This window comes from Heteronotia binoei, chromosome 13, assembly GCF_032191835.1.
Source record: "Heteronotia binoei isolate CCM8104 ecotype False Entrance Well chromosome 13, APGP_CSIRO_Hbin_v1, whole genome shotgun sequence".
In the NCBI taxonomy this organism is placed as follows: domain Eukaryota; kingdom Metazoa; phylum Chordata; class Lepidosauria; order Squamata; family Gekkonidae; genus Heteronotia; species Heteronotia binoei.
In genome coordinates this window covers 17,360,434-17,386,850 of record NC_083235.1, presented here as the reverse complement: position 1 = coordinate 17,386,850, position 26,417 = coordinate 17,360,434, and the positions used below count along the sequence as shown (strand labels likewise).

At 46.6% G+C, this 26,417-nt stretch overlaps 1 protein-coding gene across 1 annotated transcript; it reads right to left on the bottom strand.

The window, feature by feature from the left end:
* Positions 1–354: 354 nt before the first annotated feature.
* Positions 355–26,362, bottom strand: LOC132581509 (synaptonemal complex central element protein 1-like). Its single transcript, XM_060252774.1, has 12 exons — positions 26,276–26,362; positions 24,111–24,170; positions 22,672–22,746; positions 21,605–21,652; positions 17,698–17,752; positions 16,820–16,909; positions 12,411–12,474; positions 8,797–8,848; positions 5,604–5,718; positions 4,767–4,856; positions 2,003–2,099; positions 355–573 (listed from the first exon to the last, which is right to left on the bottom strand). Exons 1-11 carry the CDS (start codon positions 26,313–26,315, stop codon positions 2,042–2,044), a joined length of 747 nt encoding a protein of 248 aa, XP_060108757.1. The 5' UTR covers positions 26,316–26,362; the 3' UTR covers positions 355–573; positions 2,003–2,041.
* Positions 26,363–26,417: the final 55 nt, after the last annotated feature.

The window sequence follows — 26,417 nt, the reverse complement described above, 5'->3', positions numbered from 1 at the left end:
CACACGTGGGGTGCATTCACACTACACTAACTAATGCATTTTACATCTGGATTTTTGCTATTCTTACGCAGTAAAAATCCGGATGTAAAATGCATTGGTTAGTGTAGTGTGAAAGCACCCATGCTGAATAATGCATTTTCAATGCACTTCAGCGATTGTCTAAATGGATTTCCCCATTTCACACAGTAAAATCTTGTTGCAAAAGTGCATTGAAAGCGAACTAAAAGTGTATTGTGTGTGAAAGGTTGGTTTGTATTAACTCCCAAATGAATTTTGAGTTTTAATCTGTAATTCCTTTTGATGATAGGCATAAGGGTGCTTCTTTGTATCAAGCAATACTCAGAACCAGCCTTGTTGGAGACAGCCAGCAAAACTTTATTAACAGAGATCATAAACTCCCAATAACAAATGGTGAAAGTTGAAAATGAAGCAAAGAGCACAGCAGTCCATTCAGATGAAGATTTTTCTGGGAGTCAAAAATAAGGTTTCCTTTTATCAGCTGTTATTATAGATGTCTTCTACATGCACAACATTCAGTGAGCTTCCACTGTGCCTTCTGATCCCATGAACTTACTGTAGGATGTAACATAGTGAAGTCAGTTCCCAGAGTTCTACAACATTTGAATCTCTTGCAGTGACGAAATAAAAGTCGCAGCTATCAGGAAACCAAGCCTGAGCTAAGAACTGCGACTTTCCTTTGCAATCCAGTTCTACCAAGAAACCCATCTTTCACCTACCTCTTTTGCCCCTCCAGCATTTGACATAAAGAGCACAGCTCCGGTAGACGACAGGGAGACCCCGACCAGGACCCATCTTGGACAAGCCCAGGGAGAATTAAGGAAACCCCCATTTTACACTACAGCTGGCTGACAGTGTCTCCTGATGCAGTTTGAAGGGACACCTGCAGGTAGGGCAAATTCCTCTGCTGAAGACTGCTCTTCTTGCAAGAGGTGTAGACCAGACAGAAGGCACGCCTTCTGCGGGAGGAGGCGGCTACTGAGGAACTCCCTGTCTTCTCCAGACTGGGCAGCAAGTGAGCCAGATGCTTTCTGTTGTGTATGCGGACCAAAGTGAAGACTGTATAGGGTGTTCCTGCCGGGCTCATTGGAGCCATAAGAATGGAGCTTGGGGACTTGGGAACAATGGGCAGCAGGATCCAAATCCAATCACGAGCCCCCTGCTGGTTTGAATGACCCAATAACGTGCTCGCGTGGGAACCCTGAGTTGTATATAGTTGGCCCCGTTGGCCCAGTTCCCCAGTCTTGAAGTGCAGCCTACCTAATGCCGTGCCTAATAAAGAGCTGATGTTCACTACTACTTTGCCTCTTCAATGCATCGAACCCATCATATTATGCTTTCAAAACCTCTTCCCCTTTGAGGCCACACGAGAGGCAGCCCAGATGCAAAGCAACCACCCAGAAGGGTAGGACTGGGACACCAGCACATAATCCTACACAACCCATCTTGCCAGTTTTCTGGCCCCTTAAAATCACAAAACACATCCACATTTTCCAGTCTGGTACCCCAGAATCCCTTGATCAGCCCTGCTCCCTCTGTTATTCCCAGGGGTCGTTTTGTAGAAAAATAGGTGGTGGAGCTCACCCAGGAATTGTTATGCAGCTGCACATACTATTCAATGGACAAGGAGGTGGAACTCATAAGAACATAAGAGAAGCCATGTTGGATCAGGCCAACGGCCCATCAAGTCCAACACTCTGTGTCACACAGTGGCAAAAAAATTTATATACACACATACACTGTGGCTAATAGCCACTGATGGACCTGTGCTCCATATTTTTATCTAAACCTCCTCTCAGAAGGAGGAGGAGGAACTCTCAGAAAGGTTCAGGAGCTGCGCTCCTGTGAGCTCCCACTGAATCTGAGGCCTGGTTGTTCCACTGGCCACCTCCTTCCCTTCTTCAGCGTGCCAGATCTGCTCGCTGCTCCCATCCTTGGCAAAACGGAGACATGGCTTTATGAATCCCAGATTAAAAAAAAGAACCTGTACTGCATCTTCAGCTGTAGCAAACAGAAACTGGCGTTAGTCATCCTTGGGGCCACCATCCTGCGCTTCCAGGTTTTCCAGCTCGGCTTTTAGTCTAAAAAAAGAGATGCGACTGGTAGCAAGAAAGCAGACCCTGCAGCTAAGAGAGTGCATGCATTTGTACATAGGCAAGGAACTCAGCAGCGTGAGTGAAATTTGGAAGTCATTTATCCCTTCTCAAAGTAAAAGAGATAAGCTTTCTTTACAATGGTCTAGGGCTCTTTCTATAGTGGCAATCTTCAGAGTTTTTCACCGTTCAACTGAAATTTTGCATAATTTTACGAAGAAACATGGAACTGTTCCTAGGGCTATACAGACAGTGCTTGTGCTTTTTGTCAGTCACTGACACAAGGGCGAGAATACTGTCCTGCAGGGGACCAGAGACAGTAGGATTCAGCCCTATCTAAATCACCATTCTGAAGATATGGATGGGATCAGTTCTTGCACTTCACTAGAAAAGCCAAGAGCCACAGTAGACACAGGATACTTACCGTCAGGTCTCCTGATAGGGTTGCCAAGTTCAACTCAAGAAATATCTGGGGACTGTGGGGGTGGAGCCAGGAGACATTGGGGGCGGAGAAAGCATCATTGAACTCCAAAGGGAGTTCTGGCCATCACATTCAAAGGGATCGCACATCTTTTAAATGCTTTCCCTCCATTGGAAATAATGGAGGATAGGGGCCTCTTCTTTAGGAGGCTCATAGAATTAGACCCCCTGGTTCAATCTTTTTAAAACTTGGAGGGTGTTTTGAAGAGGCTACAAAACACTGCTACGCTGCAAATTTGGTGCCTCTAGCTTTAAAAAGAGGCCCCTGCCCCATATACTTGCAGATCAATTCTCCATTGTATCCTATGGGAATCGGTCTCCATGGGGAATAATGGAGTGCCCAGCAGACATTTCCCTCTCCCCCCTCTTTCTGATGAACCTGAAGTGGAGAGAGGGTCTCCAAACTGGGGGATTCCCTGTCCCCACCTGGGGATTGGCAACCCTATCTCCTGATGTCCTTATTTCAAAACAGCTGCCTGTTAATCGGATCATGGAAGTGGCACTGCAGCAGTGAGTGCATTTAACCTTTTTCCCCTCCCCAAGCTTAGTCCACTTTGGACCTTGCTTGCATTCCACCCCCCACCCCCAGCAATCTTTATACCAAAGTGGGGGAGGGGGGAAAAGGTGAAGGTCTAAGCAAGGGTGTCAAACTCATTTGTTATGAAGGCCAGATTTGACATAAATGAGACTTTGTTGGGCCGGGCCATGTCAGGCTGGGCCATGTGTGTACCTATTTAAGATTAGGTAGCAGAGATATAAACTTTACAAAGGACACAAACACAATTAAATATAAGCCCCGTGGCACAGAGTGGTAAAGCTGCAGTACGAACTCTCTGCTCACGACCTGAGTTCGATCCCACCGGAAGCTGGTTTTAGATAGCCGGCTCAGGTTGACTCAGCCTGCCATCCTTCTGAGGTCAGTAAAATGAGTACCCAGCTTGCTGGGGGGAAAGTGTAGATGACTAGGGAAGGAAATGGCAAACCACCCCGTAAAAAGTCTGCCATGAAAACGTTGTGAAAGCAATGTCACCTCAGAGTCAGAAACGACTGGTGCTTGCACAGGGGACTACCTTTACCTTTTTTATATTTAAAAAACTTAAAACATGCTTAAAATTTTAGCACTCATTGGTCTTAAAGGCGCTTTCTTGCATCTCTCCCGTGGGATCCAGGGAACTGGGCAAAGGAAGCTCTGGCTCTTTCCTCCCTTCCCCAGGAGCGGGAGGAGCCTCAGCCAATAGAAGGAAGAAAGCCTTGGCTCAGTAGCTCTGCTGCGCAGTTGAGCAAGCCTTGCAAAGCAAGCTGTTATGCAGAAGGAAGCAAGATATAGGGAGAAGGAAGCACATGACAGCCAGTTGCTCAGGGGCCTAATATGGACCACGGACCGCATGTTGGACACCTCTTGTCTAAAGTGAAGGGAACAGCAGAAAAAGGACTCTCCCAGCACCACTGCCCTGATCAAAACAGCTGTCCTTTGAAGCTACTTTGTTCTGGCATCTTATTTTAACACTTCAAAGATCTACCATTGTAGTCTGTTTGGGCTCCAGCGAGGCGCTTCTAACTGGGCATAGTGGTACATAGTGGCAATGTTGTTGCTGCCACTTCCCCAGGGTGGAAGCAGCAAAACAGTATGTTGGGAGCAGCTCACAGATGTCTAGAATTACAGAACTATTAAAACAAAAAGAAAACACTTGAGGAGAATTAACCTAAAATCCAATTAGTTTTACGATCCCACATCCTTACAACAAGTGAAATATGGAATCTAGTACTGTTCTGAAAAACAGTGAAGAAGAAGACTGCAGATTTATACCCTGCCCTTCTTTCTGAATCAGAGACTCGGAGTGGCTTGCAATCTCCTATATCTTCTCCCCCCACAACAGACACCCTGTAAGGTGGGTGGGGCTGAGAGGGCTCTCACAGCAGCTGCCCTTTCAAGGACAACTCCTGTGAAAGCTATGCCTGGCCCTTTGCCATTCCAGCAGCTGCAAGTGGAGGAGTGGGGAATCAAACCTGGTTCTCCCAGATAAGAGTCCGCATACTTCACCACTACACCAAACTGGCTCTCAGATCAACAAACTGGCTCTAAGTTCAACAAGCATCTTGTTGTAAGGATGCGGATCCCAGCCACTGGCCTAGAACCTTTCAAACCCTACAGTGACTTCCCAGCTTCATGCTCACCTCCTGCACCTCTCCTGCAAATCAGAATTCTCCTTAGTGGTTGTTTCCAGATGTTCTTTTGCTTTCTTGTTTTCCTCTTGAAACAGTTCCCTGGTATTGAAAAAGAGGTAGTGAGGAGGATCTCGCAGTGATCTGCCTGTTCATCCCATTCAGAAACAATTGGCCAAGAAAAGCACCTCTTTTTCTTTAACCCATATCTACGAATATAGCAGAATCTTCGCTCATACTCACCTTATCGTACTTTGAAGTCCAGCTATGAGATTTGTTTGGACAGGGCTACTTCAGTCAGAACTGCAAGCCTCGTGGTGCAGAGTGGTAGAGCTGCAGTACTGCAGTCCAAGCTCTCTGCTCACGACCGGAGTTCGATCCTGGCAGAAGCTGGGTTCAGGTAGCCGGTTCAAGGTTGACTCAGCCTTCCATCCTTCCGAGGTTGGTAAAATGAGTACCCAGCTTGCTGGGGAATCAGGGCTGTTTTTGTAGCAGGAACTCCTTTGCATATTAGGCCACACACCCCTGATGTAGCCAATCCTCCAAGAGCTTACAGAGCTCTTAGTACAGTCCTGACTGAAGTAGCCCTGAACCCAGCTTCCACCGGGATCGAACTCAGGTCATGAGCAGAGCACTTACCATTCTGCCCCACGGGGCTCATATGCTTTGAATTAGGTATCCATTTTTATTGCCCAATTGTCAGAAACAACGTTGCTTTAAAAAGATCGCTGTAATTTCCTTTCTATTTTAGCAACTTGAGCAATGCACAGAATACCCTGCAAGAATAGCGGCAGAGTTCAAGTGAGCGACTTCATACCACAAAGAGAGTGCAAACCGGTATACACTCACACGGCACAAGCTGCCTCGGGGCTCTTGAGAAACCTCAGTTCTTCATGGAAGGGAGAGCACCTCAGCAAATCCAGCTCATCCTGCACGCGAGCCAGTTTCTCCTGGATCTGTTTCTCTAAGGGAGCAGGGCAAACAAAAAGGGATTTTAAGGGCTTACCTAATTGCTACTTGCCCTGGCCTGGATGGGCCAAGCTAGAACATAAGAACATAAGAGAAGCCATATTGGATCAGGTCAATGGATCGGGGAGGGACGGTGGCTCAGTGGTAGAGCATCTGCTTGGGAAGCAGAAGGTCCCAGGTTCAATCCCTGGCATCTCCAAAAAAGGGTCCAGACAAATAGGTGTGAAAAACCTCAGCTTGAGACCCTGGAGAGCTGCTGCCAGTCTGAGAAGACAATACTGACTTTGATGGACCAAAGGTCTGATTCAGTATAAGGCAGCTTCATATGTTCATATGTTCAATGGCCCATTCAGTCCAACACTCTGTGTCACACAGTGGCCAAAAAAACCCAAGTGCCATCAGGAGGTCCACCAGTGAGGCTAGAAGCCCTCCCACTGTGCCCCCCCACAAAAGCACCAAGAATACAGAGCATCACTGCCCTAGACAGAGAGTTCCAACAATAGGCTAGCCTGAACTTGTCAGATCTCAAAAGCTAAGCAGGGTCAGCCCTGGTTAGTACTTGGATAGGAGACCACCAAGGAAGTCCAGGATGAGGAAAGCAAACTACCCTTTGTTTCTCTCTTGCCTTGCAAACTTTAAGGGGTCACCATAAATTAACTGTGACTTGATGGCTCTTACAACCAGTGTTCCTTCTAAGCTGGGTTAGCATGAGCTAGCTCACAGATTTTTTAGTCTTCAGCTCACAGATTTTTGTCTTAGCTCAGGAAGGATGACCTTCCAGAGCACAATAATTTATGCAGGAGCTCACAACTTTAATGTCAGTAACTCACAACTTTTAATGCCAGTAGCTCACAAAGTAGAATTTTTGCTCACAAGACTTTGCAGCTTAGAGGGAACATTGCTTACAAACACCATGAATTCCTGCTTCCCCAAAAGGCAACACAGCCTCCAGACACTAAAAAATAGCCTTTTCTTTTAAGGACAAGTGTCATACAATCACATTCTGCTGGTGGGAAAGTCTAGTAGCTGCCTTTATTATTATTTTTAATAGATAAGTATTTTCACACTTGAAAAGTGTTCAGTTTCTGAGCTCAGAAGAACTGTGGTCACTTACGAGCAAGGATTTCACTAGCACTTCCAGCTATGTTTATTTATTTTATTTATTTGAGATTTATATCCCGCCCTTCCCACCAGGTGGCTCAGGGCGGCTTACAACATATAAAAACTGACATAAAAATATAAAATTATGCATAAAAATTAGACATTCCATAATTTACATAATTAAAATCTAAACATTCACATAGTTATGTACTTAAAACATTCAAGACATACGGCAGTCTTGCAACTACACTCAATTTCAAGTTTCAATGTTTCAGTGTTTCAGTGCTGGTTAGTTGTAAGCCAGCTGAAGAGGACTGTCTTACAGGCCCTGCAGAATTGAACAAGGTCCCGCAGGGCCCTTACCTCTTCCGGCAGCTGGTTCCACCAGGAAGGGGCCATTACTGAGAAGGCCCTATCCCTTGTAGTTTTCAAACGGGCTTCCTTTGGCCCGGGGACAATCAGGAGATTTTGAGTTCCCGATCTCAGTACTCTCCGGGGAACGTGTGGGGAGAGACGGTCCTTCAAGTAGGCAGGTCCTAGGCCATATAGGGCTTTAAAGGTGATGACCAGCACCTTGTACCGAACTCGGTAAAGTATTGGCAGCCAGTGCAGAGCCCGGAGTCCCGGCTGAATGTGCTCCCGTCTTGGGAGCCCCAATAACAACCAGGCAGTGGCGTTCTGCACCAACTGCAATTTCCGGGTTCGGCACAGGGGCAGCCCCATGTAGAGGGCATTGCAGTAGTCCAGCCTCAAGGTGACCATTGCATGGATCACCGTTGCTAGGTCGTCATGCTCCAGGAAGGGGGCCAACTGCCTTGCCCGCCTAAGATGGAAGAATGCGGACTTGGCAGTGGCTGCTATCTGGGCCTCCATCGTTAATGAAGGTTCCAGTAGTACCCCCAAGCTCTTGACCCTCTGCGTCGCGATTAGCGGCGCACCGTCAAAAACCGGTAGGGGGATTTCCCTTCCCGGACCCCGGCGGCCCAAGCAAAGGACCTCTGTCTTCGCCGGATTTAGCCTCAGCCCACTCAGCCTGAGCCACTCAGCCGCAGCCTGTAACGCCCGGTCCAGGTTTTGTGGGGCGCAGACCGGCCGGTCATCCATGAGCAGATAGAGCTGGGTGTCATCAGCGTACTGGTGACAACCCAGCCCGTACCTTCAGGCAATCCGGGTGAGGGGACGCATATAGATGTTAAATAACATTGGGGAAAGAACCGCACCCTGAGGCACTCCGCAATCAAGCGTGTGCCTCCGGGACAGCTCGTCCCCAATAGCGACCCTCTGTCCCCGACCTTCAAGGAAAGAGGAAAGCCACTGCAAGGCCAACCTCTGAATCCCCGCGTCGGCGAGGCGGCGGGCCAGTAGCCGATGGTCGACTATATCGAACGCTGCCGATAGGTCCAACAGCATCAGCACCGCCGAGCCGCCCTGATCCAGATGCCGTTGCAGGTCATCTACTAGGGCAACCAGCACCGTCTCCATCCCATAGCCCGGGCGGAAGCCGGACTGAAGAGGGTCGAGGACGGAAGCATCATCCAGGAAGGTCTGTAGCTGCCTCGCCACTGCCCTCTCGATGAGTTTGCCCAAAAAGGACAAATTTGAGACCTGCCGATAGTGTGCCAATTGGGCCGGATCTAATGATGTTTTTTTCAAGAGGGGACGGACCACCGCCTCTTTAAGCGGTGTTGGAAATTGCCCTTCCATCACTTTACACTTGCATAACCATATTCATATGCCATGTGACACTTTTAGAAATACGATACGGCATGCCATATAGAGGGCAGAAATCAGATTTTTCCAGCAATGAGGACATTGGTTTCAAGCGCTAAGAACATTCAGTATCCCACAAGAGTAGCCTGGAAGAAAGGGGCATGGGTTCTACGCAACTCCAAAATGACTCTTAAAAATAATTGCCTGGGATGAGTTTTGGATATGTCACAACAAGGTGTCCAAAGGGGCCGCAGCCACTCACCTTCAGCCAGCAAATCCTCTTTGTCAGCCTCAGTCATTGGCTTCTTTCTTACCTAAAAAGTAAAGCAGAATTCACTGGCAAAGAGCAGGGATCGCATTGACACCTGTTCACAGCTTACCTGAATGCCAATCATATATTTCCTCCAAACTAAAGAGACATATAGCGGGTTCAGTGCACGGAGGAGACGCAGTTGCAGTGATCATAGCTCTTAACTGAGTTACAGCATGGTAATGGCTGAACTAAGAAGACTGCCCAACTGGGCCAATGGGGCCGACTATATACAGTTCAAGGTTCCCACGCTAAGATGCCATTCAAACCAGCAGAGGGCTCGTGATTGGAGCAGGGCAGCAGGGATTTGAATCCTCCTGCCCATTGTTCCTGAGTCCCCAAGCTCAGTCCTCAAGGCTCCGATGAGCCAGGCAGGAACACTAGTAATACATAACCTTAGTCCACATACACAACAGGACAAATACTAATTTAGATATTTACACCTTGCTTTTCTCCTCTGTGAAGACCTAAAACCACTTGGGAGTTATTTTTCATCTCTCTTCCATTTTATCCTCTCAACAACCACAGCATGAGATGGTCTTTTTCTGACTGGCATGGAATCCCTTCGCAAACTTCCATGACGGCACAGGGATTCAAAGCTGGGTCTCCTAGATTCTGGTCCTGCACTCTAACCCTTGACCCACGCTGGTACAGCAATGTGGACTGCTTCAGATCTTGAAGGACACTGTGCTTCCCATTTTCAGTGGCATTCAGCTGACCTTTGCAAACTCCATTAAGCGTGTAGGGGCAGGGGTGGCCAAACTTGCTTAACATAAGAGCCACATAGAATAAACATCAGATGTTTGAGAGCTGCAAGACATGAATGTCAGATGTTTGAGAGCCACAGGACAGATGGACAGAAGGGAGGGAGGAAAGAAAGCAAATTTAACTTTAAACACATTCTCCAAGCGCCAGCTGGCTTAGCTTGGAGAAGTTATTTAAAGAGAGAAATGTCTTCTCCAAGCCAGCCAATGGGGTGGCGAGGACTTCAGGAGCCACAGAATATGGCCACAGTTTGGCCACGGCCACCCCTGGTTTACGAGGCCGTACTGGAGCCAGCATTGCTGCTGGAGAAGCAAATCAATGCAGAAGCAAAAATCACTTTCTTCCAACTCAGTCTAGCTCACATGATGGCCCCCTACCTTGACATGGCCGACGCGGCCACCCAAATCCATCCCATGGTAACATTGAGACAAGACTACTGCAATGCAGTCTACAAAGGTCTCCCCTAAAAGTCAGCTTGGAGACTCCAGCTGATGCAGAATGCCATAGCCCAGTTAATATTGGAGAGCTGGGCATAAGCGTGAGTACTGCTTCTCATTTTGCAATCACTTCATCGGTTGTCATTCAGTAACCAGTTCAATGTCCTGGTCATCACATACAAAGCCCTTGGAACCTCATATCTGCAGGATCACCTCCCTCCCCATTCTCTGCTCCAGCAGCTTCACTCGTCTGAGCAGGGCCTTTTGCAGGTGCCATCCTTCAAATGCACAAAGTCAACAATGGCCCATATAACTGCATTGTTTCTTACGGCCTCAGCTTTGTGGAATGGCCTGCCTGATGAGAAGACTGTAGATTTATACCCCACCCTCCACTCCGAATCTCAGAGCAGCTCATAATCTCCTAAATCTTCTCCCCTCACAACAGACACCCTGTGAGGTGGGTGGGGCTGAGAGGGCTCTCACAGCAGCTGCCCTTTCAAGGACAACTCTTGTGAGAGAGCTATGGCTGACCCAAGGCCATTCCAGCAGCTGCAAGTGGAGGAGTGGGGAATCAAACCCGGTTCTCCCAGATAAGAGTCCGCAAACTTAACCACTACACCTAACTGGCTCTCAGGAAGGCTCAGACCCTTCTGGCTTACCATAAAACAATAAGGCCAACGCTAGTGGTGCAAGATCAGGTAAAAATGTATTTTATTACTCAGTTAAATTTTCCAAAAATTCCCTGTGCGTTTTGCCAACAGGCTTTGTCAGGGAAATCTATTGGTCTTGCTGTAGTTCTTCAAAAAGAAGTTAAAGATTTAACTGAGTACTAAAATATATATATTTTACCTGATTTTGCACCATCGTCCTTGTCCTTATGTTTTACCTCCTGCGACTGGTGCAAGCTTAGCTTGTTCCCACAAAATATGCAAAACTGAATTATTCAAGACGGGTAGCCGTGCTAGTCTGTCTCTAGCGCTAGAAAAGAGCAAGAGTCGAGTAGCGCCTTAAAGACCAACAAAATTTGTGGCAGGGGATGAGCTCACAGCTGCCTGTCTTGAATTATTCAGGAGAGCTTTTTTTACACAGGTAATAGACCTACATTGTAATGAAATGTTTTAGTAAGATGCTTTGGTAAAGGGATAAGAACTCTTGCCTAGGCTACTGTGTACAGCAGGGGTGGCCACACTTGCTTAATGCAAGAGCCACATTGAATTAATGTCAAATGTTTGAGAGAGGAAGGAAGGAAGGAAGGAAGGAAGGAAGGAAGGAAGGAAGGAAGGAAGGAAGGAAGGAAGGAAGGAAGGAAGGAAGGAAGGAAGGAAGGAAGGAAGGAAGGAAGGAAGGAAGGAAGGAAGGAAGGAAGGAAGGAAGGAAGGAATATAGATGGGTGGGAGGAGTAGAAATGAAGCAACTTTAAATGCATTCTCCAAGCCACTGGCCGGCTTGGCTTGGAGACATGGTTTAAAGAAACAAATGCCTTCTCCAAGCTGACCAATGCGGCAGTAGGGGCTTTGAGAGCCACACAATATGTATGAAAGAGCCACACATGGCTCCCGAGCCACAGTTTGGCCACCCCTGGTATACAGTAAGCACTGTCTATTGCTACAACTGTAGCCCTGTTACGTGTCACGCTAATGCTTATGCTTTGGTTTCAGCTCTGCTGCAAGCATTCTGCAATCCAGACTTTACTGAATTGCTTATTGGATGCCCCCGTTTCTGTAGATTTGTCTCACGCCATGCGATCTGCCTCAAGTCCCAGTGAGACTGTAAATGACATAAACAAGAAAATAACAGACTCATGAGGTCCATTTGCAGTTCTCCCAGCACCTTGACAAGTTTGACCCACAGACGAGCATCTGCAAATTTACACACTTGTACCCTCACTGAGCACAGCTGCGTGGTTGAACATGGGTATTCCCATACAGTTTAAGTTGTATTGCTTGGCAGCTGCGGTTTTAATATTACTTTCTTCCCTAGTGTACTGGCTATGCCTTCTGCAAATCCTCTTACTCCTACCCAAAGCTGAGGGGCTCATCCCTTGTTGCGGTGCTGGCTGCTCAGCCACCCACCAATTACACTTTGGGACCTAGACACCAAACTCTGCAGTATCTGTTTCTGCCTCTCCCAGATCATTCCACTTTATCATTCTGCTTCCAGAACAAAGGAATACAGTTCACTGGTAGATTTCTTCACCACATCCTGTCATGCGCAGTTTGCTTCACCACATATTTTCACATGTAAACAGCTATATTTTCACATAGCTCCAGAAATCAGCTATGTGATAATAGTGGGCCATAAAAGGCATGCAATGATAGCAAGACCAGGTCTGTCTCATGCAAAAGGCAAGGATTGGGCCCTTACGTAATGCTCCCAGAGGCTCCTGTGCTTCTCCATCAGCTCTTCGAGTCGCTGCTCAAATTCCATTCTGAAAGCACCAAAATAATAATAATAAAGTGAGACAGGTGTGGGACAGGACACAACTGTTTTAGCGTTGGCAGCAGCAATTGTCAAGGCAGGCAGCATTTAAAATTAAGCGTTTGCTGGATCCCACCAAGAATCCACCTAGTCCAGCACTGTCTCCAGTGATAATCAGGCCTCGGATTCAGCAGGAGCACAGCTCCTGAACCTTTCTGAGGATTCCCCCCTTCCTCCCCACCTACCATGTCCATTGAATAGTAGGTGCAGCTGCATAACAATCCCTGGATTAGAAAAGCAGGCAGCCAGCCAGCCACCAGGGGCTTTGCCATGCCCCCAGCAGCCTTCATTAACCCCCTTCATTAAAATCACATTTCTCCACATGTGATTTTGGGTAGCAGGTGGCTTGCTGACCTTTTGATTGAGGGGGAGGCCCAGGAGAGCCCCAGGCAAGTGAGGCCTGCTTGGGCTGGCTGGATCTCTAACAAGCCCAAGCAGGTCTCGCTCACCCAGGGCTCTCCTTTCTTGCATTGGGTTGCTTTTGGCTGGGGGTGGGCAGCATATGCTAATGAGTTATGCTAATGAGCTCTGCCATCTATTTTTCTACAAAATGACCCCGGCAATAATCATTCAGAGTCCTATGAGAAGCCCACAAGCAAAGGAAGATGGAGACAGTAGTGGTACAGCGCCTGCTTTGCGCATGGGAAGACCACAGCCCAAGACCCGGAGAGCCACTGCCAGTCAGCATGGGCAGTAATGACCCGGACAGACCAAGGTTTCACTCAGTATAAATCAGTTTCATGCATCCCATGCCCAGCATTTGGACATAGTTTCTAAATATGGAGATTGTATGGTTAATGGCCATCAGCAGGGCTTTTTTCATAGGAACTCCTTTGCACATTAGGCCACCCCCCCTGATGTAGCCAATCCTCCAAAAGCTTACAGGGCTCTTCTTACAGGGCCTACTGTAAACACCAGGACTGGCTACATCAGGGGTGAGTGGCCTAATATGCAAAGGCGTTCCTGCTACAAAAAAAGCCCTGGCCATCAGTAGACCTACATTCCATTAAAGCAGTCTGAGCTGGGGCTCATGGTAACAAGCTTCACATTAAATATACATTTAAGTTTCCTTTGTCCTTCTTGAACCAATTAGGAGTACGTTTCGTTCAATGACCCTAAACTCTAATACCTAGAGAAAAATTCTTCTTTTGTCCCTCCTGAACCAATTAGGAGTACGTTTTGTCCAATGACCTTGAAATCTAATACCTAGAGAAAAATTCTTTGTTCAGTTTCTCTGCATCCGACGCTGTTTAATTTATAGGCCTCTATTATGTTCCTCTTCATTCTGTTATCTTTTTCCTCATCTTAAAAGCCCCAAACCTTCACTCGTATATGCTCCAGTTCTAGCTGTACATTTCAGCACCTCCACCAGCCTCGGCTTAAGAACATAAGAGAAGCCATGTTGGATCAGGCCAATGGCCCATCCAGTCCAACACTCTGTGTCACACAGTGGCCAAACAAAATTACACACACACACACACACACTGTGGCTAATAGCCACTGATGAACCTCTGCTCCATATTTTTATCCAATCCCCTCTTGAAGCTGGCTATGCTTGTAGCCGCCACCACCTCCTGTGGCAGTGAATTCCACGTTAATCACCCTTTGGGTGAAGAAGTACTTCCTTCTATCTGTTTTAACCTGACTGCTCAGCAATTTCATCGAATGCCAAGTTTTTGTATTGTGAGAAAGAGAGAAAAGTACTTCTTTCTCTACTTTCTCCATCCCATGCATTATCTTGTAAACCTGTATCATATCACCCCGCAGGCGACATTTCTCCAAGCTAAAGAGTCCCAAGCGTTTCAACCTTTCTTCATAGGGAAAGTGTTACAGCTCTTTAATCATTCTAGTTGCCCTTTTCTGGACTTTCTCCGATGCTATAATATCCTTTTTGAGGTGCAGCAACCACAACTGCACACAGTACTCCAAATGAGACCACACCATTGATTTATACAGGGGCATTATGGTACTGGCTGATTTGTTTTCAATTCCCTTCCTAATAATTCCCAGCATGGTGTTGGCCTTTTTTATTGCAGTCGCACACTGTCTTGACATTTTCAGTGAGTTATCTACCACGACACCAAGATCTCTCTCTTGGTCAGTCTCTGCCAGCTCACACCCCATCAACTTGTATTTGTAGCTCGGATTCTTGGCCCCAATGTGCATTACTTTGCACTTGGCCACATTGAACCTCATCTGCCACGTTGACGCCCACTCACCCAGCCTCAACAGATCCCTTTGGAGTGCCTCACAATCCTCTCTGGTTCTCACCACCCTGAACAATTTAGTGTCATCTGGGGCTTCCCAATCCCCAGGTCCCAGCAGGGGATCCCCTGGTTTTACAGGTTCCCCCACCCACCCCCAGCCAGCTGGCCGGCGGGGGAAGCCCCACCCCCACAGCCACCATGCAGTTGTAGATCTTGGGCAGGTTTAGAAACCTGCAAACAGGTCCGTTTCAAAATGTGTGTGCGTCTGTGTGCCTTTAAAGTTGAGCAGGAAGTACTCCATGGGAAGGGTCAGCAACAGTCCCTCGGTTTGTTTTGCTTTCGTTTCAGAGCAACTAAGTGTGTGTGTGTGAGAGAGAGACAGAGAGAGAGACAGAGAGAGGGAGCAGCGTAGCCCCTGTTCTTTTCAGATGTAGTTGTGGAGGAACCAGACCCAGTAAGTGTGTTTGTGTGAGAGAGAGGGTTGCCAATCCCCAGGTTTGAAGGCCCTCCCCACCCCCCGCTTTAGGGTCATCAGAAAGCGGAGGTGGGGGGAGGGAGGGAAATGTCTACTGGGCAGTTATTCCCTATGGAGAATGATCCCCATAGGGAATAACGGGAAATTGATCCGCGGGTATTGGGGGCTCGGGGGGGGGCTGTTTTTTGAGGTAGAGGCACCAACTTTTCAGTATAGCATCTAGGGCCTCTCCCCAAAACACCCCCCCAAGTTTCAAAACGATTGGACCAGGGGGTCCAATTCTGTGAGCCCCAAAAGAAGGTGCCCCTATCCTTCATTATTTCCTATGGAAGGGAGGCATTTAAAAAGATGTACTGTCCCTTTAAATGTGATGGTCAGAACTCCCTTGGAGTTCAATTATGCTTGTCACATCCTTGCTCCTGGCTCCGCCCCCAATGTCTCCTGGCTCCACCCCCAAAGTCCCCAGATATTTCTTCAATTGGACTTGGCAACCCTACAATTAGCCCCATAACATTCTTTGTGATAAGGCAAGAACTGGGCTCTGTATTTTAGATGTCCAACAGTGGCCAAAACCCAGGTGCCATCTTGAGGTCCTCCAGTTAATTTGAAGATCTGCACTTCCCCATCCACTCATTCACCAAACCCCTGATATTTCAGGAATGCTGATAACATAAGAGGTTCAGGCAAACACCTTGTAAGGCAGGGGGAATGCAGGTGATGGTTAACCTTGAGTGGATGCTTTTTTAAAGAAACATGATAACCTTGAGTGGATGCTTTTTTAAAGAAACACTGCAGCTTGAGAGGGAATGCAGAATGAAAGGTTCATCTGGAAGCAGCCCGTATCCCGATCCATTTTATGAAGTGTGAGGCTCTTCCAGCCTCGTTCTGTAAAATGGAGATACTAGTACACTTTCGGTGTTGTTTTCTAAACAAAGTAAAGAACATTCTGTGCTTGTGAAGGCAAAGACATTGTATGCAGGTTGCTTTCATATCTGGCTCTGTAACACTATCAAGGCATTGTTTTTCCATAACCAGCTGGATTCCAAGAGATGTTCTATGTTTGAAAAGTCAGCCTAGAAGGAAGGGACTCGGCAGCTTACATAGAAGAGATGTACTGGAAGACAGAATGCAAGCAAGCGAGCTGAAGAGTATTAACTAAGCGTTTCCATTTGGAGCAAATCTTGTTCCCTGTTCACACCAAGGTAGAATGAAGCTGCACTGACTGCACTGACAGGGAAAGCACTGACTTCCCTGTGATTTACTAGGTGGGCAGGGAGGGGACCAGATTGCTTGTAACGTCATTAGATGCTGCAGAATATTATGGTATTTTTCATAAATCAATGCACTAGTGAACCAAAATCAGATATGCAGGGCTTCTTTTGAGCAGGAACGCAGTTCCGGCTGGCTTGGCATCAGTGGGTGTGGCCTAAAATGCAAATAAGTTCCTGCTGGGCTTTTTCTACAAAAAAAGCCCTGTGTTAAACAATGGTGACAACAGGGGGTATAGCTTAATATGCAAATGAGTTCCTGCTAGGCTTTTTCTACCAAAAAAGCCCTGCAGATATGCAATATAGTACTGTCAACTGGTAAGCTTCTGAAGGTGTAAGAACTACCTCTGCTTTCTTTGTTTCAGTTTCTCCTCCTGAATACTGGCCTCGTGCTCCTCGATCCTCTGCTTGCTTTCCAGGTTCAGTTTCTGCTGTCTGATAAACAAGAGAAAGTTAAAGCTCAGAATTTCACTTCCTTTTAAATGCCCTGGATGGTGATCATGTTCCCTTTCAACTTCCTTTCATCTAGTCCCCTCTTTGTTGAGGCTTTCCTCCTCAAAGTTAAATAAGCATAATGGACTTTCTAGTCAACTTTGCACTTACATGCGGAATCTGGCAGCACTTAGCCATTGCTTCTCGTAAATCAACTCATCTCACACTAGTTCCTATACGATACTCAGAAGGTAATCTAAGGTAGTCATTTATTATATCCAGAAATTTTGTCTCTCGCTTGCAAAGTGAATGTATGTCTCCTAATCAATGTAAGGGAGGTGAAGTTACCCTTTATGATTTGCCGATTCTGTGAATTAGGCAGATCACGAGGGCGGGAAGGGTTGCATCAGTGCTTAGTTCTCGTGGCCCTTTTTTACACACCCAAGGAAATGCTGATTGCCACTTAGTCAGCAATTTTTCTCTAGGGCAGTTTGGCCAGGGATCCTGGAGGTTTTTGCCATCTTCTGGACATGGAACACAGGTCATTGGGGATGTGTGTGGGGGGGGAGGCATTTGTGAAGTTCCTGCATTGTTCAAGGGTTGGACTAGATGACCCTGGAGATCCCTTCCAACTCTGATTCTAAATGTAGTCCTTTGTCTAGCTCCCTAATCTTTCCCCTATGATATAAGACCACCTTCAAGAATTTTGATCTAAGGGCAAAGGCATCCAAATGTCTCCAGTTTTATATTTCTTTTCATGGTCTGGTAATTCCATTCATTTCCATTCTGACCTCTTCATCTCTGCTTCTCTCTCTTCAGAGTGCCTCTCCATGTTCTTTCGGGCTGCTACAACGACAACAAGTGCTGGCTATTAGCATTTTGGTTATTTATTTTACACATGCCTTTTTATCATGAATATGCCCTCAAGTTTTCTGTCTATTCTGACACTGTCAGTTACTGAGAAAAAAATTATAGATACTCCACAACACTGCTGAGAAAGTTTCCATCCAAGCGTCACCACTGAGGCGCCTTTTGCTCTGGTTTTTTTGAATGAAATTTCAAAATTGGAATTTATTTATTTATTTGATTGATTTGATTTATATCCCACCCTCCCTGCCGAAGCAGGCTCAGGGCGGCTCACAATATAAAAATATAAAAACAACCAGTTAAAATCAATACATATTATAAATTACACATTCAGTAGTTAAAACAATCAGAGTAATTTGGTGCTAATCTCTTTGATCTTATATGTTTTTAGTGGCAATGGTATTTCCTCAGTTTCCCTACAATACAGGATCAACGTCAATTGAAAGCCAACTGGAAGAGAGCAGTCTTACAGGCCTTGCAGAACTGGGCAAGGTTCCGCAAGGCCCTTACTTCCTCTGGTAGTTGGTTCCACCGGTAGGGTGCCGCAATCGAGAAGGCCCTCTCCCTAGCGGTCTTTAATTTGGCCTCCCTTGGCTCAGGAATCACCAATAGATTTTGAGAAGCATATCAAAGTACTCTCTGGGGAACATGTGGGGGAGAGACAGTCCCTAAAGTAGGTAGGTCCTAGGCCATGCAGGGCTTTAAAGGTAATAACCAGCACCTTGTACCGAATTCAGTATACTACTGGCAACCAGTGCAGTTTCTGCAGTCCCGGCTGTATGTGCTCCCACCCAGGAAGCCCCAATAGCAGCCTGGCCGCCGTGTTCTGCACTAGCTGTAGTTTCCGGGTTCGACACAGGGGCAGCCCCAAGTAGAAGGCATTACAGTAGTCCAACCTCAAGGTGACCGTTGCATGGATCACCGTTGCCAGGTCGCTGCACTCCAGGAAGGGGACCAACTACCTCACACGCCTAAGATGGAAAAACGCGGATTTAGCAGTGGCTGCTATCTGGGCCTCCATTGTCAAGGCAGGCTCCAGCAGCACCCCCAAGCTTCTGACCTTGTGCGCCATTGTCAGTGGCGCATCGTCAAATGCTTTCTGGATGACGCTTCCATCCTAGGCTCCCACCAGTCCTCAGTTTCCTCAGAATTGTTTGAATTTTTATCCTGTCTCCTTGTTGCGATATTTATGTGACCTTATGAGCCGCCCTAAGCCTGCTTGCAGGGAGGGGAGAATATAAATATAAGAAAATTTTAAAATATATAAATAATAAAACTACATTATGGAACCTCATCCAACAGAAAAGGTTCAACAATGAATTTAAATTTTGCCTGAAGCATTATCGAAACCATTTTACATAAGGGCTAATATGGAAGGAGGCAAGATGGATGTAGGTCAGCATTCCCTACCCTCAATCTCTCAAAAGGAATTACCAGCAGCTCTCATTCCTGCTTCTTCATCTCGATTCTTAATTAGCAAGTGTTGGGGGATGGCAAATTACAGTACTCAGAACCTCCAGTTGCAGATCTTTTTTACACTAGTAATCCTGCATATGTGCTTCATATAGACATGAGTGCTGTCAGGTCGCAACCAATTTATGGTGACCCCAGCAAAGAGGCTTTCAAGGAAAGCGAGAAGCAGAGGTGGCTGGCCGTTGCCATCCTCTGCAGAGTCTTCCCTGCTCGTGTCCATATCCAAGTAGCGACTCTACTTCGCTTCCAAGATCTGATGAGATTTGGCTATAGCATATCACTCCACATCCCAGCATCAGTCTTTTCTAGGGGGGATAAGCGAATGTCACATAAAAATAAAGGTCTTGTAATGCATGGATTTGAAGGGCTTTGCTGTGCAATATTAGGTTTCTCTCCAATAACCGGCCCTATATTTTATAAAGGGAAAGATCTTTCAACTTTATAAATAATGATGGAAAAACTTGAATTTTGGCATTATTAGAGGCCAAAAAAGGCTCCTGACATCATAGGAATAGCTTATCAAAAGCTATTTAAAAGATTAGAAGAGGAGTTAAAGAAAGGTATCACAAATAGCTTATGATGAGTTATCACTAAGAAGCCAGAGTTAACCTGTATATAATAGTGCTGAAGCACCCCTGTGATGTACCATGTTCCAAATACATTTCCTTAGAGGTAAAACACACTATTTGTAGTAGGGTTGCCAAGTCCAATTCTAGAAATATCTGGGGACTTTGGGGGTGGAGCCAAGATCAACGCTGTGACAAGCATCATTGAACTCCAAAGGGAGTTCTGGCCATCACATTTAAAGGGACAGCACACCTTTTAAAATGCCTTCCTTCTATAGGAAATAATGAAGGATAGGGGCACCTTCTTTTGGGGCTCATAGAATTGGACCCTCTGGTCCAATCTTTTTGAAACTTGGGAGGTATTTTGGGGAGAGGCACTAGATGCTATACTGAAAATTTGGTGCCTCTATCTCAAAAAGCAGGGCCCCCCCCAGAGCCCCTGATACCCGCGGATCAATTCCCCATCATACCCAATGGGAATCGTTCATGGAGGTGCATGATAGCTGTGGGGGCGGGGCTTCCCCCGCCGGCCAGCTGGCTGGGGGAGGGGGGAAGCCTGTAAAACTGGGGGATCCCCCTCTGGGACCTGGGGATTGGGAAGCCTAATTTGTAGAATGTATAGAAAGCTTTTTAAAAAACAGCAGACTGAATAGCCCAGATTAGCCCGAGTTTGTCAGTGCTTAAAAGCTAAGCAGGGTCAGCTACTGCTAGTACTTGGACGGGAGACCAATTTGGTGTAGTGGTAAAGTGTGCAGACTCTTATCTGGGAGAAGCAGGCTTTATTCCCCACTCCTCCACTTGCACTTGCTGGAATGGTCTTGTGTCAGCCATAGCTCTGGCAGAGATTGTCCTTGAAAGGGCAGCTGCTGGGTGAGCCCTCTCCAGCCCCACCCACCTCACAGGGTGTCTGTTGTGGGGGAGGAAGGGAAAGGAGATTGTGAGCCGCTCTGAGATTCGGATTGGAGGGCGGGATATAAATCCAATATCATCATCAAGGAAGATCAGGGCTGCTATGCCGGCAAAGGCAATGGCAAACCAACTCTGCTCCATTCTTGCTTTGAAAACCGTTGCCATGAGTCCATTGTGATTCAACACCACTTAATTGTAGAAAGTTTAGCTAATGCAATATGGAGAAACTACTGACAAGGAATCAGATTGGGACAACCAGGGCCAGTTCTCCACCCAAGCAGTTGAGCAAAGAGAAGCCCGGTATCATAGACCAGCTGTTATTCTTTAAGTAAGAAATTTGGTTTCCATCCCCAACACTTCCCAGACATGGCCAAAGCAGAATGCAGATTCTGTCTACCGCCCATGCTGTAATAGCATGGTGGGGGAGACATGCTGTTGCCCAAGCAGAGCTTCCACAACCAATCTCCCAGCCCATTAAAGCCAAGGCAGCCCAAGAACAGAAGAAGTGCACACTCGCTCCTCATATGTACTATCCCAGATCAAGTGAGCTGCGGAGATAGTTTGGATCCTGCCTCCAGTTCAAGTATGGCTGGAAGTCATATGCAAATGCTCATGCTACAGCCACCCGGAAACACGAGGGGAGCACACACACACACACCCAATGCCACATTCTCACTGCTGGGGTGAAGTGGCAAGAAGAATCAAGCCAGCTGTGAGGATAACAGAAAATAAAGGTTTGGTTGTTTGCAGATAACATTATGCTATGCCTGGAAGGCTCATTTAACTTCTTAAAGTGTAAAACTAAATAATAGTTTTGTCAAACATCAGGATATACAATTACAGAAGGTAAACTTTGTTTACAAACTCTGATTCGGACAGTCACCTTTCTTCTCATTCAATAGTTCCTCAAGCCTCGACTCTTCTTCATTCACTGCAAGCAAAGGGGCGAAAGGCTCAGATTCTGTTTTAGGATGTTACTAGAGAAGTGGGAAAGGCATCAGGAGTGGGGAATCAAACCCGCTTCTCCCAGATAAGAGTCTGCACATTTAACCACCACACCAAACTGGCTCATAAGCCACAGTTTGGCTACCCCCATGCTAGAGTGTCATCTCACATCATGTCTGGGTTTTTGCCCAGATGTGATGTTGGAACATAGCATGACATCACTGCTGGCCACCAGTTCATCTCTTTGTCCCAGAAAGGAAGGGAGGGGAGAGGTACCTGCCCTGGAAGACTGCCTACCCAAAGCGGTCACTTGACAAACCTAGATTGTAACAAATACTGGGCCAGCAGTTAGTAAATTTTGTACGTGGGCAGTAGGTTCAGGATGGACAAAAGGAAAGACTACTTTACGCAGAAAGGGACTGAATTGTGGAATGTGCTGCTAGAGGATGTAGTGATGGTCATAGGAATAAACAGCTTGAAAGGGGGATTAGATAGATTCATGAAATATGTCTATCAATGGCTACTGGTCATGGTGTCTGAAGGGAACCTCCACATTCAGAGGCACTAATCTTCTGAATCCCAGAGCCAGGAGGCAACATCAGTGAAGGCCTTGGTCTCTCTGCCCTGTTGTTGGCCCTCCAGAGGAACTGTTTGGCCGCTGTGTGAGACAGGAAGCTGGATTAGATGGACTATTGGTCTGATCCAGCAGGGCTCTTCTTACATTCTCGGCCTCCAATGTCCTGTTGTTGGCTAACCAGAGGAACTGGTGGTCCGCTGTGTGAGACAGGATGGTAGAATAGATGGGCTACTGGTCTGATCCAGCAAGGCTCTTCTTATGTTCCTAAATGTTGCAACTGAATCACCCCGTCAGGACTGAAAAGCAACTCAAGCAGGGACAAAAGAAGCATTATTTATGCCAGTTAGTTTTAGGAAGCATCCCTTTTGGTCTTGACGCCATCTTCTACACTTGACCCATTTCCCTCACTTATTGCTGAAACTACCTACATTTTTCCAGTTCCTTCTGCAGCTCTGTGCTCTGTTCATTTGCCTCACAGAGCTCCTCGCTGATTACCTTCTTGGCTGCAAAAAATAAAGCATCACATAGATGTAAGAGCAAGAAAGAGTAAATGATGACTGGGTGGTCCTGAGGAGATGCCATATCATCTGGGAGCGAGGTTTGAGTACTCCATATGGGGGAGCAGAAAAAGAAGATATTGGATTTATATCCCATCCTCCACTCCAAATTTCAGAGTCTCAGAGAGGCTCACAATCTCCTTTATCTTCCTCCCCCACAACAGACACCCTGTGAGGTAGATGGGGCTGAGAGGGCTCTCACAGCTTCTGCCCTTTCAAGGACAACCTCTGCTAGAGCTATGGCTGACCCAAGGCCATTCCAGCAGCTGTAAGTGAAGGAGTGGGGAATCAAACCCGGTTCTCCCAGATAAGAGTCCGCACACTTAACCACTACACAAACTGGCTTTCGGGGGGGGGGGTGTGTGTGTGGAGAATAAATAGTAAATGCTGTTGGCCTTTCTCCTTTAATCCTGCCTGTTATTGTTAATCTCAGCATCCCATCTTTGGCACTGCTCCATCTTTAATGAAAGAGACAATTTAACTGCAATGCAGCATGACTTATTACTCCCACGTAGAAGCGGGGGGGGGGGGGACTCATGACCTGCCCAAATCACAGAGAAAATGGTGCCCCCTGTGATATGGGATAAGTTTGCTTGGAAGGGAAGAACAGCTCATGTACAGCGGGAATCCAAGGGAGAACAAACAGCAACATTAGTCTCTGCCCCTAGGAAATTTAGAAATGGCATCATCAAGAATAATTAAACAAGAGGAAAAGGCCACAATAAAATACTGTGTGTGTTAAGTGCTGTCAAGCTGCTTTCAGCTTTTAGCAACCCTATGAATTAACGCCCTCCAAAATGATGTAACTCTAAATAAATCATATTTAATGTAACTTAACCATTTATATTAAAATGCTATTACAATGCACATTGGGAGCCACATTATAGACAGAATTGGCATAGAAATGTGATCTTTCATCAGATATTCCTGTACTGTAGGGACAAGGGATTTCTTCCTTATTCATATGGGAGTCAAACGTCAGTGGTTATGTGCAACACTCGTCCTTCTCCTCAGGCATCATACCCGGAGGGGCAGGGTGAACTGTCTTCTCAAAGCCTTCCCAAAGTCTAGATCTAACTAGACTTGCCAGAAATTACATGCTGGGCTGAATCCACATATTGTTGGATACTGTGCCTTCAGTGCAACATAACAGCGATTTGCAACAGATCTGGCTTGTCCACACCAGAAAATCTCACTATGATTTATCACTATAGCAAGTTGGTAGTGAAATATCTAACGATGCGCAGATGCAGCTCTGTTCTGCATTGCCAAGAAGTGAGCTCTTATCAGTTTCATTGTGTTCCTCTTACCTCGTTGCAATTCATTGATCCTTGTTACCAGTTCTTCAACTTTTGGATCCAGGTTTCCTGCTATAAACAGGAGGCGAGAAGGAATGTCAACCAAACTGTTCACACCATGTTGGTAGAATTTTGAGTACCTCCTGACAGGGCCGGCCCTAGACTGTCTGGCACCCTAGGCAAGCCTAACTTCTGGTGTCCCATCCCTGAACTGATAACATCACTGAGTCACATGGGGGTGCCCAATACGGTGCCCCAGAAGGCCAGCGCCCTAGGCTATTGCCTAGTTTGCCTACTGGCAGGGCCGGCCCTGCCTCCAGAACTGGGTACATTCCCTGTGCCTTGTCCCCCACTGTGGCCCAGATGTCACGTACAGTGCTCCAAATGTGCACATGGCTAAAAGCTTTTATTTTTTTTTTAAAAAAAGCTTTGATACCATACTTAATTTTCCTCTTTTGTAGACTGGTGCTGTAGCCAATCCTCTGTTCTCCAGAACTGTCCTGACATCTCTCCCATCACCCTAGCCTGGATGGCACAGGCTAGCCCACAGGTGGCCAAACTTGCTTAACATTAGAGCCGCAGAGAATAAATGTCAGATGTCTGAGAGCCACATGACATGAATGTCAGATGTTTGAGAGCCGGAAGGAAGGAAGGAGGCAGGGAATGGGTAGGAAGGAAAGGAAAAGGTGGAATGAACTCCAAGCTGCTAGCTGGCTTGGCTTTGATAAGTGATCTAAAGAGAGAGATGCCTTCTCCAAGCTGGCCAATGGGGTGGTGAGGGCTTCAAGAGCCACACAATATGTGCAAAAGAGCCACATGTGGCTTCTGAGCTGCAGTTTGGCCACCCCTGGGCTACCCTAATCTCAACAAATCTCAGACACTAAGTGGAGTCAGTTCTGGTTAGTATTTGGATGGGAGACCACCAGGGAATATCAGGGTTGCTACACAGAGGCAGGCAATGGCAAACCACCTCTGAATATTTCTTACTTTAAAAGCCCTATGGATCAACATAAACCGACTGAAATCTGACAGCACTTTCCAGCATCACCATCCCTTCCAGCTACCACTTCTTTTACTTCTTCACCTCCGCCCCATTTTCCCTCGTCCCACAATTCCAAACCAATGTTGCTATTCATGGACCCAGCCACATGCACAATGGGTTTCTATTCACTGTGGTACAAAAAACCACTTAAGAACCATCTGGCAGTCATGTGGGATTCATGAGCTGAAATCTGGCTATGTCTGCTATCTAAACTGCATTGATAACTGCACATGTAAATTTTCATATGTCCTGCCAGAAGTGAATAACGAATGATACTGTATGATGCTAGTAGCCGCAGAGTTCACTGACATACAGTTAGCATACTAGGCTACACTGCCATCACAAAGATGGGAGCCAGACTTGGGACTCATTGTAAACCTTGCTCTTGATTGTATCAATAAGCTTGCTGAAAATTTATACATTCCAACCAGGCCTCGGATTCAGCAGGAGCACAGCTCCTGAACCTTTCTGAGGGTTCCCCCTCTTCCTCCCCACCTACATACCTTGTCCATTGAATAGTAGGTGCAGCTGCATAACAATCCCTGGATGAGCTCCACCACCTATTTTTCTACAAAATGACCTGATTTCAACTCTAAGATGCTGTCCTGCTTCTCTCACTAGTTCAGACTTCTGTTCTAGTACCAATTGGGGGAGGGGGAGAATACTCATATGCCACCCATTCACAATTACCCTGTTGGAAGAAGAGCTGGTTTTTATATCCTGCTTGAAGGCAATGGCAAACCACCCTGTAAAAAGTCTGCCATGAAAACATTGTGAAAGCAACGTCACCCCAGAGTCAAAAACGATTAGTGCTTGCACAGGGGACTACCTTTACCTTTGCCTTTTTCCTCTAACCTCGAGGAATCTCAAAGTGGCACATTTCCTTCCTTTCCCCTCAATAGGCATCTTGTGCTGTGGGTGGGGCTGAGAAAGCTGAGAGAACTATGACTGGCCAATGGTCACCCAGCAGGCTTCATGTGGTGCAGGAGTGGAGAATCAAACCCAGTTCTCCAGATTGGAGGCCGCAACTCTTAGCCACTACATCACAATGGCTCTCACTTGGCTCTCAATTCACAGTGTGGTTAGCATTCCCTTAGCAGGATACCTCTGACTATCAAACCTAAGTTCAAAATACCATTCTGCATTTGTTTCACAAGCGACAGGATCTCCTCCATTTTCGATGCAAAGTCCCACGAATCTGGAAAGAAAACAAGACAACCAAGAAATTTGTCAGAGGCTGACACTCACTCTGTAAATCATTCACTCAGATACAGTTA